General features: G+C 39.9%; 1 protein-coding gene across 1 annotated transcript in view; it reads left to right on the top strand.

Annotated features, from left to right (window-relative positions):
* Nucleotides 1-15,128, top strand: part of LOC110461670 (fatty acid desaturase 2-like) — a 79,406-nt gene that overhangs the window by 5,728 nt on the left and 58,550 nt on the right. The window contains exons 3-6 of the mRNA XM_021515242.1: nt 1,826-1,966; nt 7,499-7,645; nt 12,799-12,900; nt 14,905-14,964. Of these exons, the coding sequence (XP_021370917.1) occupies nt 1,826-1,966; nt 7,499-7,645; nt 12,799-12,900; nt 14,905-14,964 (450 nt within the window). The remainder of the gene's footprint in view (nt 1-1,825; nt 1,967-7,498; nt 7,646-12,798; nt 12,901-14,904; nt 14,965-15,128) is intronic.

Below are 15,128 nucleotides of genomic sequence, written 5' to 3'. Positions count from 1 at the left end.
AAACGTGAGACCCCAGGGTCATGAAATTCACAATTTTGGTAAAGCACCTTAAGACCCTTCCATCTATGAAGAGCATTTGGTTCTACCATATGTGGGTCTTGAGGAGAAGATTTTTGAAATTTCAGTCAATTCGACCCTTTTTTGCCCCACCCATCAGCCCCTGGGGGTCAGTCAGGGCTCATATGTGCATACTATCAAATTGCTACCTAATACTGATAATGCTAACCCAAATTGAATTACTTTCAATGGAAATTAAACAAATGTTGGTCCAAAATGTGATTTCCCTATATAAACTATAGTAAAGTTTACCCCTCACCAGGGGGAAACGTGAGACCCCAATGTCAAGAAATTCACAATTTTGGTAAAGCACATTAAGACCCTTCCATATATGAAGAGTATTTGATTCTACCTTATCTGGGTCTTGAGAAGAAGATTTTTGAAACTTTAGTCAATTTGACCCTTTTTGGCCCTGAGATATAAGGGGCAATCAAACACCACATTGGGGTGCTGAGATAATAGGCGCAAATCAAACTGAGATACTAGACACAATCAAACACCACATCGGGTTGCTGAGATACTAGGTGCAATCAAACACCACATTGGGGTGCTGAGATTTTAGGCGCAAATCAAACACCATATTGGGGTGCTGAGATACTAGGTGCTGAGATACTAGGCACAAATCAAACACCACATTAGGGTACTGAGATACTAGGCGCAATCAAACACCACATTAGGGTGCTGAGATACTAGGCGCAATCAAACAGCACATTGGGGTGCTGAGATACTAGGCGCAATCAAACACCACATTAGGGTGCTGAGATACTAGGCGCAATCAAACATCACATTAGGGTGCTGAGATACTAGGCGCAATCAAACACCACATTGGGGTGCTGAGATACTAGGTACTGAGATACTAGGCGCAATCAAACAGCATATTGGGGCTCTGTGATACTTAGGCACAAATCAAACACCACATTGGGATGCTGAGATACTAGGCGCAATCAAACGCCACATTGGGGTGCTGAGATACTAGGCGCAATCAAACACCACAGTAGGGCATTGAGATACTAGGCGCAATCAAACAGCACATAGGGGTGCTGAGATACTAGGCACTGAGATACTAGGCGCAATCAAACAGCACATTGGGGCGCTGTGATACTTAGGCACAAATCAAACACCACATTGGGGTGCTGAGATACTAGGCGCAATCAAACACCACATTAGGGCATTGAGATACTAGGCGCAATCAAACAGCACATTGGGGCGCTGTGATACTTCGGCACAAATCAAACACCACATTGGGGTGCTGAGATACTAGGCGCAATCAAACTCCACATTAGGGCATTGAGATACTAGGCGCAATCAAACAGCACATTGGGGTACTGAGATACTAGGCGCAATCAAACAGCACATTGGGATGCTGAGATACTAGGCGCAATCAAACAGCACATTGGGGTGCTGAGATACTAGGTACTGAGATACTAGGCACTGAGCTACTAGGCGCAATCAAACAGCACATTGGGGTGTTGAGATACTAGGTGCAATCAAACAGCACATTTGGATGCTGAGATACTAGGCACTGAGATACTAGGCACAATCAAACAGCACATTGGGGTGCTGAGATACTAGGCGCAATCAAACAGCACATTGGGGTGCTGAGATACTAGGCACTGAGATACTAGGCACTGAGATACTAGTCGCAATCAAGGTATGGCATATCTGGGATTTAGAGATGACATGTTTTGTTATAACTTTTGATTAAACACATTCATGATTTGTTCATACCATCTGTATCTTGATGACTTGTTAACTTCTGTATTTCCAGGAGGCCTTTAGGGCATTTCACAATGATCTTACTACAGTCAAGAAGTTCCTCAGCCCAATTCATGTAGGACCCTTGGAGGACCATCAGAAATGTAGTCTGGATGAGGACTTCCAGGTGTTACGGCAGACGGCAGAAAAGAAGGTAGGTTTCACATGTTACAAACAGGAAACATTTAATCATATGATAATGTTCCCATGTTACATATGGAAACACTGAAATAAGAATGTGAAATCTACTTACTTTTTCAATGTTTTCCGTGTGTAACATGTTAACACTATCATTATGTTTGTAATGTTTCCTGTTTGTAACATGTTAACACTATCATTATGTTTGTAATGTTTCCTGTTTGTAACATGTTAACACTATCATTATGTTTGTAATGTTTCCTGTTTGTAACATGTTAACACTATCATTATGTTTGTAATGTTTCCTGTTTGTAACATGTTAACACTATCATTATGTTTGTAATGTTTCCTGTTTGTAACATGTTAACACTATCATTATGTTTGTAATGTTTCCTGTTTGTAACATGTTAACACTATCATTATGTTTGTAATGTTTCCTGTTTGTAACATGTTAACACTATCATTATGTTTGTAATGTTTCCTGTTTGTAACATGTTAACACTATCATTATGTTTGTAATGTTTCCTGTTTGTAACATGTTAACACTATCATTATGTTTGTAATGTTTCCTGTTTGTAACATGTTAACACTATCATTATGTTTGTAATGTTTCCTGTTTGTAACATGTTAACACTATCATTATGTTTGTAATGTTTCCTGTTTGTAACATGTTAACACTATCATTATGTTTGTAATGTTTCCTGTTTGTAACATGTTAACACTATCATTATGTTTGTAATGTTTCCTGTTTGTAACATGTTAACACTATCATTATGTTTGTAATGTTTCCTGTTTGTAACATGTTAACACTATCATTATGTTTGTAATGTTTCCTGTTTGTAACATGTTAACACTATCATTATGTTTGTAATGTTTCCTGTTTGTAACATGTTAACACTATCATTATGTTTGTAATGTTTCCTGTTTGTAACATGTTAACACTATCATTATGTTTGTAATGTTTCCTGTTTGTAACATGTTAACACTATCATTATGTTTGTAATGTTTCCTGTTTGTAACATGTTAACACTATCATTATGTTTGTAATGTTTCCTGTTTGTAACATACATGAACCATTAAAAAGATGATAGTCACCCAGGTAAGCTATTAACATGATGCAATGAAATCCAGAAGCTGTATTTCATGAAACCAAATCTTTATGTTCAAACATGAATTAAACTGAATAAGAGCAGATAGAATCATAAGACGCAGTCAAAATTTAAGTCAAGACATTGAAAAAAACTTAAAAACATTGAAAAATTCTGATATTTCATAACCAAGACAAAAAAGTGGGATTAGTACAGAATCAGCAAAAGATTGAGATTGAAAACAGTTTTACCATATTATTGTAATAGGCACCCCTCAGACAGATCACTTAACGAATATAATACTGTACACTGAATATCAGACATGTCAGACAGATCACTTAACAGAATATAATACTGTACACTGATTATCAGACATGTCAATCAGATCACTTAACAGAATATAATACTGTACACTGAATATCAGACAGATCACTTAACAGAATATAATACTGTACACTGAATATCAGAGATGTCAGTCAGACCTATTAACAGAATATAATACTGTACACTGAATATGGTTAGTATTTCTTGATTCAGCCAAAACTTGAACCACCTGGTATACAGGGTAAGCACCAGTCATATTACTTATTTTATGTTCTAATTCACCAGTTCAAACGAACATAAATCATTTATCAATTACAACTCAATACTGTAATATAGGAAATAGCTCACTGCAGCTAGCGCTTTTATTGTGGTAACTACAAAAACACGGCAACAACACGCGACGGTGCACGGCTGTTCCTGAGCGACTGTTCCTCTAGCTCCAAGCCCCAATCCCAAGGATCTGTCCTAGCAGCTCTGTAATATGCCAAAGCCTATAAACCTGAAAACATACACCAAATGGCAAGTAACATCAAAGCAAATTAACTCTCTATTGCTCGCTACCAAGTTGACCGGGGGGGGGGGGGGGTTTAATACCACAAGCGCACTGTCTGGCTGCAACAGCTCGAATGACACTACCCCCTATACACCCTGTATATGACAACCCCCTCCCCCAGGTAATTCACGTGCAACACGTAATTCACCGTGTACGTTAGACTCCACGCCTTACCCCTACATACGCAGGTACTCTAGCACCTACGTAATCCCAGTGATACTGTACCATTGATAAATATAAGTGTTGGATGGTATACAGAGTAAGCACCAGTCGTATTACTTACTGTATTGACTGGTATACATGCCCAGAGTAAGCATCAGTGGCATTACTTATTTATGCACCTACGTAACCCCAGTGATACTGTACCATTGATAAATATAAGTATTGGATGGTATACAGGGTAAGCACCAGTCGTATTACTTATTGTATTGGCTGGTATACAAGGGAAGCACCAGTCATATTACTTATTATATTGACTGGTATACAGGGGAAGCACTAGTCATATTACTTATTGTATTGGCTGGTATACAGGGTAAGCACCAGTCGTATTACTTACTGTATTGACTGGTATACAGGGTAAGCACTAGTCATATTACTTATTGTATTGACTGGTATACAGGGTAAGCACCAGTCATATTACTTATTGAATTGGCTGGTATACAGGCCCAGGGTAAGCACCAGTGGTATTACTTATTGTATTAGCTGGTATACAGGCCCAGGGTAAGCACCAGTGACATTACTTATTGTATTGGCTGGTATACAGGGGAAGCACCAGTCGTATTACTTACTGTATTGACTGGTATACAGGGGAAGCACTAGTCATATTACTTATTGTATTGGCTGGTATACAGGCCCATGGTAAGCACCAGTCATATTTTCTACTGTATTGACTGATATACATGCCCAGAGTAAGCATCAGTGGCATTACTTATTGTATTGGCTGGTATACAGGGTAAGCACCAGTGGCATACATTATTGTATTGACTGGTATACAGGCCCAGGGTAAGCACCAGTGGCATTAATTATTGTATTGGCTGGTATACCGGGTAAGCACCAGTCCTATTATTTACTGTATTGACTGGTATACAGGCCCAGGGTAAGCACCAGTCCTATTACTTACTCTCTTGACTGGTATACAGGGTAAGCACCAGTGGTATTACTTATTGTATTAGCTGGTATACAGGCCCAGGGTAAGCACCAGTCATATTTTTTACTGTATTGACTGGTATACAGGGTAAGCAGCAGTCATATTACTTATTGTATTGGCACGTATACATGGTAAGCACCAGTGGTATTACTTATTGTATTGGCTGGTATATAGGCCCAGGGTAAGCACCAGTCGTATTACTTACTGTATTGGCTGGTATACAGGGTAATCACCAGTCGTATTACTTATTGTATTGGCTGGTATATAGGCCCAGGGTAAGCACCAGTCGTATTACTTATTGTATTGGCTGGTATATAGGCCCAGGGTAAGCACCAGTCTTATTACTTACTGTATTGACTGGTATACAGGGTAATCACCAGTTGTATTACTTATTGTATTGGCTGTTATACATTACTTATTGTATTGGCTGGTATACAAGGTAAGCATCAGTGGCATTACTTATTGTATTGGCTGGGATACAGGGTAAGCACCAGTCGTATTACTTATTGTATTGGCTGGAATACAAGCCCAGGGTAAGGACCAGTCCTATTACTTACTGTATTGACTGGTATACAGGGTAAACAGCAGTCATATTACTTATTGTATTGGCACGTATACATGGTAAGGACCAGTGGTATTACTTATTGTATTGGCTGGGATAAAGGCCCAGGGTAAGCACTAGTTGTATTACTTATTGTATTGGCTGGTATACAGGGTAAGCATCAGGCCTATTACTTACTGTATTGACTGGTATACAGGGTAAGCACCAGTCATATTTTTTACTGTATTGACTGGTATACATGCCCAGAGTAAGCATCAGTGGCATTACTTATTGTATTGGCTGGGATACAGGGTAAGCATCAGTCCTATTACTTACTGTATTGACTGGTATACAGGGTAAGCATCAGTGGCATTACTTATTTATTGACTGGTATACAGGCCAAGGGTAAGCACCAGTCCTATTACTTACTGTATTGACTGGTATACAGGCCCAGGGTAAGCACCAGTCCTATTACTTAATCTATTGACTGGTATACAGGGTAAGCGCCAGTGGTATTACTTATTGTATTGACTGGTATACATGCCCAGAGTAAGCATCAGTGGCATTACTTATTGTATTGGCTGGTATACAGGCCCAGGGTAAGCACCAGTCCTATTACTTACTGTATTGACTGGTTAACAGGGTAAGCATCAGTGGCATTACTTATTTATTGACTGGTATACAGGCCCAGGGTAAGCACCAGTGGCATTACTTATTGTATTGGCTGGTATACAGGCCGAGGGTAAGCACCAGTCATAATTTTTACTGTATTGACTGGTATACAGGGTAAGCACCATCATATTACTTATTGTATTGGCTGGTATACAGGGTAAGCACCAGTGGTAGTACTTATTGTATTGGCTGGTATACAGGGTAAGCACCAGGCCTATTACTTACTGTATTGACTGGTATACAGTCCCAGGGTAAGCACCAGTCCTATTACTTACTCTATTGACTGGTATACAGGGTAAGCACCAGTGGTATTACTTATTGTATTGACTTGTATACAGGCCCAGGGTAAGCACCAGTCATATTTTTTACTGTATTGCCTGGTATACAGGGTAAGCACCAGTCATATTACTTATTGTATTTGCTGGTATACAGGGTAAGCACCAGTGGTATGACTTATTGTATTGGCTGGTATACAGGGTAAGCACCAGTCCTATTACTTACTGTATTGACTGGTATACAGGCCCAGGGTAAGCACCAGTCCTATTACTTACTCTATTGACTGGTATACAGGGTAAGCACCAGTGGTATTACTTATTGTATTGGCTGGTATACAGGCCCAGGGTAAGCACCAGTCATATTACTTATTGTATTGGCTGGTATACAGGGTAAGCACCAGTCGTATTACTTACTGTATTGACTGGTATACAGGGTAATCACCAGTCGTATTACTTATTGTATTGGCTGGTATACAGGCCCAGGGTAAGCACCAGTCCTATTACTTACTGTATTGACTGGTATACAGGGTAAGCACCAGTGGTATTACTTATTGTATTGGCTGGTATACAGGCCCAGGGTAAGCACCAGTGGTATTACTGGACGTTGTATATAGGAGGCTGTCAGTAAGTCATTGGTTTACTGTATATGATATTATTAAGTAGATACACGAGCATAACACTGTCAGTGCTACTGGGTTAAAAAAACAACAACTTGTTTCCACTTGTTATAAAATCTGGTTTAATTATAAACATAGAATTGATAATTGAATATGATCACATACTACAGGTATTGAAAAATGAACATGAATTTGTATTAAAAAGGGGATGCTTTCCATTAGTCATGGTTATAATTGGGGAAACCCTGAGTGGGTACAATTAAACATAGAATGTCTTCCGCTGATTTCTTTGAGATATTTTAGGCAGCTCTTTATTTTTGAATGTTGACAGGGACTCTTCAAGCCAAGTTACATATTCTTCCTGATGGTCATAGCCCATGTCCTAGTGCTTGATGCCTTGGCCTACCTGGTGATGGCCTACTTTGGCACTGGTTGGGTGCCCTACCTTGTTTCCCTAATGTGTGCGGCCACAGTACAGGTAAATATCTCCACAAAACATCATCATGTCTGGTTGTGTGCTGACATGACCTTTACTTGTATTCAAGGTCACGGGGGAATACATGTTGTGTCTCCCGATATGACCAGGAATCTCCTAGTATTGAGCATATTAGACTTTCAAGGTCACAGGGATCAAGTGTGTTAAAATCGTTTGAATGTCTTAGAGTCATATAGATACTGATTTTTTGCCAATAGCTTTATTTTAGTCCGATTTTAAGGTTACCAATGTGAGATTAATATAAGGTGAGTGATGCAGGACTATTAGGACTCTAGTGTTACATGTACAGTCATAAGGTAGAATATTATAAAAAACAGTGTTGCTTTTACAACAGGAGTGAGATAGGCTCAGTTTTTTTATTTTTTATTCCATATGATTGTGAAGTCAGCTCATTCAAGATAAAGCCTGTAGAAAAAGAGCACACACATTTTGATGCTGCCAATCCGCCAGTGCCATGGGTTCTTTGATTCTGAGAATGTTCAGAAGAGTTGGGAGTTGCCAGGCGGCCAGACATCTTGGCATTTTACAGGGCTTCAAGATATTGCTGTTTCTCTGGAAGTACCAGACAGATCTTCTTCTAACTCCTTTATGTAGATCCCCTTGTTCATGTTTTATTTTCAGCTTGATCATCAAGCAGACATTTTTCATTTGGCTGTTATCACTGTTTCTCTGAAAGTAAATTACAGATCTTTCTTAGATATCATAAGTAGGTTCTTCCTGTACACTGCAAGTGTTGCGTTCAAGCTACCTGACCAGAAGAAAGAAATTACTGCCAGAAACAAGAATTCTCCCATGGTCTATTTCCTAGGTCAAACAATAACTTAACTTTGAAAGGACAATATTAAAACACAGCAGAGTTAGAGGAAAAGTTACCACATGAGTTTTTATGGCATGACTTAGTCCAACAGAATGAAGAAGAGAAGAATACTAAACCTACATAGAACTAATGAAGATTGTATGATGGTGTTTAACCAGCTTTGTGATGTTTTTAAGGCTGCAAGGAATGAAGTGGCACTTATTGTCGGGGAGTTTTAAAGATCGTTGGTGTCTTGAGAGAGAAGCTTGCTCTATGCATGTTCGTAATGTTTGTAATAATTTTTTAGCTCACCGGGTCCGAAGGACCAAGGTGAGCTTATGCCATACCGTGGCGTCCATTGTCCGTCCGTCGTCCGTCCATCAACAATTTCTTTAAACGACTTCTTCTCCTTAACCACTGATTGGAATTTCACTCAATTTGACTGGAAGCATCCCTAGGTGGTGGGGATTCAAAATTGTACAGATGGTGGGGCTGACCCCCCAGGGGGCTGAGGGGCTGGGCAAAAAAGGGGGCAATTTGGCTATATTGCTTTAAGCGACTTCTTCTCTGGAACTAAGAGATGGATATCAACCATATTTAACTGAAAGCATCCCTAGGTGGTGGAGATTCAAAATTGTACAAATGGTTGGGCTGACCCCCCAGGGGGCTAAGGGGGCAGCCAAAAAGGGGTAATTGGCTATATTTCTACAAACGACTTCTTCTGTAGAACTATGCACTGAATATCAATCATATTTAATCAAAAGCATTCATGGGATGCAGGGATTCAAAATTGTACAAATGGTGGGGCTGAACTCCCAGGGGACTGAGGGGCGGGGCCAAAAAGGGTTATTTGGTTATTAGCTCACCTGGTCCGAAGGACCAAGGTGAGCTTATGCCATACCTTGGCGTCCGTCGTCCATCCGTCCGCGGCCCGTCCGTCCGTCCGTCCGTCAACAATTTCTTTAAACGACTTCTTCTTCTTAACCACTGATTGGAATTCAACTAAATTTTACTGGAAGCATCCCTAGGTGGTGGGGATTCAAAATTGTACAAATGGTGGGGCTGATCATGACCCTCAAGAGGGCTGAGGGGCGGGGCCAAAAGGGGTCAATTTGGCTATATTGCTTTAAGCGACTTCTTCTCTGGAACTAAGAAGTGGATATCAACCATATTTGACTGGAAGTATCCCTAGGTGGTGGGGATTCAAAATTGTTCAAATGATGGGGCTGACCCCCCAGGGGGCTGAGGGGCGGGGCAAAAAGGGGGCAATTTGGCTATATTGCTACAAACGACTTCTTCTGTAGAACTATGCCATGGATATCAACCATATTTGACTGGAAGCATCCCTAGGTGGTGGGGATTCAAAATTGTACAAATGATGGGGCTGACCCCCCAGGGGGCTGAGGGGCGGGGCAAAAAGGGGGCAATTTGGCTATATTGCTACAAACGACTTCTTCTGTAGAACTATGCCATGGATATCAACCATATTTGACTGGAAGCATCCCTAGGTGGTGGGGATTCAAAATTGTACAAATGATGGGGCTGACCCCCCAGGGGGCTGAGGGGCGGGGCAAAAAGGGGGCAATTTGGCTATATTGCTACAAACGACTTCTTCTGTAGAACTATGCCATGGATATCAACCATATTTGACTGGAAGCATCCCTAGGTGGTGGGGATTCAAAATTGTACAAATGATGGGGCTGACCCCCCAGGGGGCTGAGGGGCGGGGCAAAAAGGGGGCAATTTGGCTATATTGCTACAAACGACTTCTTCTGTAGAACTATGCCATGGATATCAACCATATTTGACTGGAAGCATCCCTAGGTGGTGGGGATTCAAAATTGTACAAATGATGGGGCTGACCCCCCAGGGGGCTGAGGGGCGGGGCAAAAAGGGGGCAATTTGGCTATATTGCTACAAACGACTTCTTCTGTAGAACTATGCCATGGATATCAACCATATTTGACTGGAAGCATCCCTAGGTGGTGGGGATTCAAAATTGTACAAATGATGGGGCTGACCCCCCAGGGGGCTGAGGGGCGGGGCAAAAAGGGGGCAATTTGGCTATATTGCTACAAACGACTTCTTCTGTAGAACTATGCCATGGATATCAACCATATTTGACTGGAAGCATCCCTAGGTGGTGGGGATTCAAAATTGTACAAATGATGGGGCTGACCCCCCAGGGGGCTGAGGGGCGGGGCAAAAAGGGGGCAATTTGGCTATATTGCTACAAACGACTTCTTCTGTAGAACTATGCCATGGATATCAACCATATTTGACTGGAAGCATCCCTAGGTGGTGGGGATTCAAAATTGTACAAATGATGGGGCTGACCCCCCAGGGGGCTGAGGGGCGGGGCAAAAAGGGGGCAATTTGGCTATATTGCTACAAACGACTTCTTCTGTAGAACTATGCCATGGATATCAACCATATTTGACTGGAAGCATCCCTAGGTGGTGGGGATTCAAAATTGTACAAATGGTTGGGCTGACCCCCCAGGGGGCTGAGGGGCGGGGCCAAAAGGAGTCAATTTGGCTATATTGCTTTAAGCGACTTCTTCTCTGGAAATAAGAAGTCGATGTCAACCATATTTAATTGGAAGCATCCCTAGGTGTCAGGGATTCAAAATTGTACAAATGATGGAGCTGACCCCCCAGGGGGCTGAGAGGCGGGGCAAAAAGGGGTCAATTTGGCTATATTGCTTTAAGCGACTTCTTCTCTGACACTAAGAAGTGGATATCAACCATATTTGACTGGAAGCATCCCTAGGTGGTGGGAATTCAAAATTGTACAAATGATGGGGCTGACCCCCCAGGGGGCTGAGGGGCGGGGCAAAAAGGGGGCAATTTGGCTATATTGCTACAAACAATTTTCCTGTAGAACTATGCCATGGATATCAACCATATTTGACTAGAAGCATCCCTAGGTGGTGGGGATTCAAAATTGTTCAAATGATGGGGCTGACCCCCCAGGGGGCTGAGGGGCGGGGCAAAAAGGGGGCAATTTGGCTATATTGCTACAAACAATTTTCCTGTAGAACTATGCCATGGATATCAACCATATTTGACTAGAAGCATCCCTAGGTGGTGGGGATTCAAAATTGTTCAAATGATGGGGCTGACCCCCCAGGGGGCTGAGGGGCGGGGCAAAAAGGGGTCAATTTGGCTATATTGCTTTAAGCGACTTCTTCTCTGACACTAAGAAGTGGATATATACCATATTTGACTGGAAGCATCCCTAGGTGGTGGGAATTCAAAATTGTACAAATGATGGAGCTGACTCCCCAGGGGGCTGAGGGGCGGGGCAAAAGGGGGGCGATTTGGCTATATTGCTACAAACAACTTCTTCTGTAGAACTATGCCATGGATATCGATCATATTTGGTCGGAAGCATTCATGGGAGGCTGGGATTCAAAATTGTACAAACGGTGGGGCTGACCCCTCGGGCTAAGGGGTGGGGCCAAAAAAAGTTTATTGCTTGGAAATGGTTGAGATCCCCACCATATAACCACATATACAATTGCTGAGTATAAAGAGAAGAATGCACATTTGCTTCCAGGATGGAAGCTGGACTTTACTGTAGTATAACTCTAGTTTATATGGTTTACGTGTCATCTTTGTCACGTCACACAACAATAAATTCAACATAGGTAACACAGGTGATTAAGGCTTATGGGCTTCTTATTATTTTAAATGACTTCTTCTAAATAATCAACAGGCCTAGGGTGATGATATTTTAACTGTTAGCATGCTGGTAGGAATTAGGACTATAATATCTTTTCCATTGAATGACCATGATCATTTTCAAGGTCACGTAGTCAAATTTGTTAAAAAATTAAAACAAGTTCAAAATAACCAAAAGACCTTGGGCCATGATGTTTGGACTGTAGCTTAATAATGTAAAGTGTTAAGTTGGAGAGATTGGTAATGTGTAGATTAATGATACTTAGAAATAATGTAAATAAACTTGACCTTGACCTCTTTGAAAGTCACAGATGTCTGGTTGATAACAAGTGATTGACACAGGCCCATTGAGCCTCTTGCTTTCAGACATGTGTGTGTGTGTTTGTGTGTGGAGGGGATAACAAGTGATTGACACAGGCCCATTGAGCCTCTTACTTTCAGACATGTGTGTGTGTGTTTGTGTGTGGAGGGGGGGGGATGGGATTACGTAGATGATAGTGATCCAAATAATAAAATTAAAATAAGGTTACACAAATTACAAAATTGTTGCTTTCACTGAATAACACGTTATACATGAAAATTTCATGTGAAACTTAATGTTAACTTCTATGTCTTGTTCTCTTCTCACCTTTTCCTTTACCTGGCTATTTCAGGCACAGACTGGATGGATACAACATGACTTTGGCCACCTCTCAGTACTAAAGAATTCCACTCTAGATCATATTGTTCAGTATTTCCTCATGGGCATGGTCAAGGTCAGTACTATATACAGGAACATGGTTATTTTATTATAAAAAATAAATAAAAAATATCACTTAACCTATATCTTAAACAAGTAGTTAGAATATTATAGAGCAACAAGTAAGGGACAAAATATCATTATACAGGTAGTCAGAATATTATAGTGCAACAGGTAAGGTCACAAAATATCATTATACATATAGTCAGAATATTATAGAGCAACAAGTAAGGGACAAAATATCATTATAGAGATAGTCAGAATATTATAGGGCAACAGGTAAGGGACAAAATATCATTATACATATAGTCAGAATATTATAGAGCAACAAGTAAGGGACAAAATATCATTATACAGGTAGTCAGAATATTATAGAGCAACAAGTAAGGGACAAAATATCATTATACAGGTAGTCAGAATATTATAGGGCAACAGGTAAGGGACAAAATATCATTATACATATAGTCAGAATATTATAGAGCAACAAGTAAGGGACAAAATATCATTATACAGGTAGTCAGAATATTATAGGGCAACAGGTAAGGGACAAAATATCATTATACATATAGTCAGAATATTATAGAGCAACAAGTAAGGGACAAAATATCATTATACAGGTAGTCAGAATATTATAGGGCAACAGGTAAGGGACAAAATATCATTATACATATAGTCAGAATATTATAGAGCAACAAGTAAGGGACAAAATATCATTATACAGATAGTCAGAATATTATAGGGCAACAGGTAAGGGACAAAATATCATTATACATATAGTCAGAATATTATAGAGCAACAAGTAAGGGACAAAATATCATTATACAGGTAGTCAGAATATTATAGGGCAACAGGTAAGGGACAAAATATCATTATACATATAGTCAGAATATTATAGAGCAACAAGTAAGGGACAAAATATCATTATACAGATAGTCAGAATATTATAGGGCAACAGGTAAGGGACAAAATATCATTATACAGATAGTCAGAATATTATAGGGCAATAGGTAAGGGACAAAATAACATTATACAGGTACATTGTAGTCAGAATATTATAGGGCAACAGGTAAGGGACAAAATATCATTATAGAGATAGTCAGAATATTATAGGGCAATAGGTAAGTGACAAAATATCATTATACAGGTAGACAGAATATTATAGAGCAACAAGTAAGGGACAAAATATCATTATACAGATAGTCAGAATATTATAGAGTAACAGGTAAGGGACAAAATATCATTATACAGGTAGTCAGAATATTAAAGAGCAACAAGTAGGGGATGAAATTCATATCCTCCCATCTTTCTCAAAGACAACTACACACTTTTTGTTCAAGTATATTTACAAAAGAAATAACTTTTACTGGACCAACAAATAGAGAAGATTATAAGGTGTTAACAATCAAAGTTCTCAACAACCACTCGACAGAATTCAACCAATTGTAGGAAGTTTTTCTTTGTATTAAAGAATCTGATTTGTAAAAGAAAAGAGACTGGCTTTTTTCGGGGAGCATGTAAGGCCTGAAGCGCCAAAGTGAGCTTATACCACTGTTGGTCTGTCCATCCGTCATCAACTTCTTCTGATCTGCTCATTGTTTTTTTTACCAAATTTAAGGAAGCATCCTTAGGTTGTGTGGATTAAAAATTGTACAAATAGAGGGCTGACCCCTCAGGGGTCTAAGGGTCAAGACAAATAACGCTTTAAATAGTTTCTCTATGTTCTAGAATTATGAGATTGTTTTCAACTGTATTTGGTTGGAAGCATTCTTAGGGCAGTTGAAGGTTTAATTGAGCAGTATTGTTTTAAAAGACTTCTCCACTGAAACTATATAGGAAAATTAGAAATTAGTCAAATTGGGTTGGAAACACTTTCAGGTTGTGTGGATACATATTGTACAAATTGTAGGCCTGATCAGAATGGAGGTTTTTAATGGGCCACTTTATATCATTTCAATAAGCACCTACACTAATGATAGGGATAACTGTAGTAAAGAATTATATTGTATATTCATTTTTTTAGGGTGCATCACCACATTGGTGGAATCACTTGCATTTCCAGCATCATGCCAAGCCAAACGTGGTATGTATTACTTGATATAGGACAAACGTGGTATGTATTTCTTGATATAGGACAAACGTGGTATGTATTTCTTGATATAGGACAAACGTGGTATGTATTTCTTGATATAGGACAAACATGGTATGTATTTCTTGATATAGGACAAACATGGTATGTATTTCTTG

The sequence above is a fragment of the Mizuhopecten yessoensis genome, unplaced genomic scaffold (genome assembly GCF_002113885.1).
Source record: "Mizuhopecten yessoensis strain PY_sf001 unplaced genomic scaffold, ASM211388v2 scaffold10649, whole genome shotgun sequence".
Lineage (NCBI taxonomy): Eukaryota > Metazoa > Mollusca > Bivalvia > Pectinida > Pectinidae > Mizuhopecten > Mizuhopecten yessoensis.
This window is presented reverse-complemented; position numbering and strand designations above follow the sequence as displayed.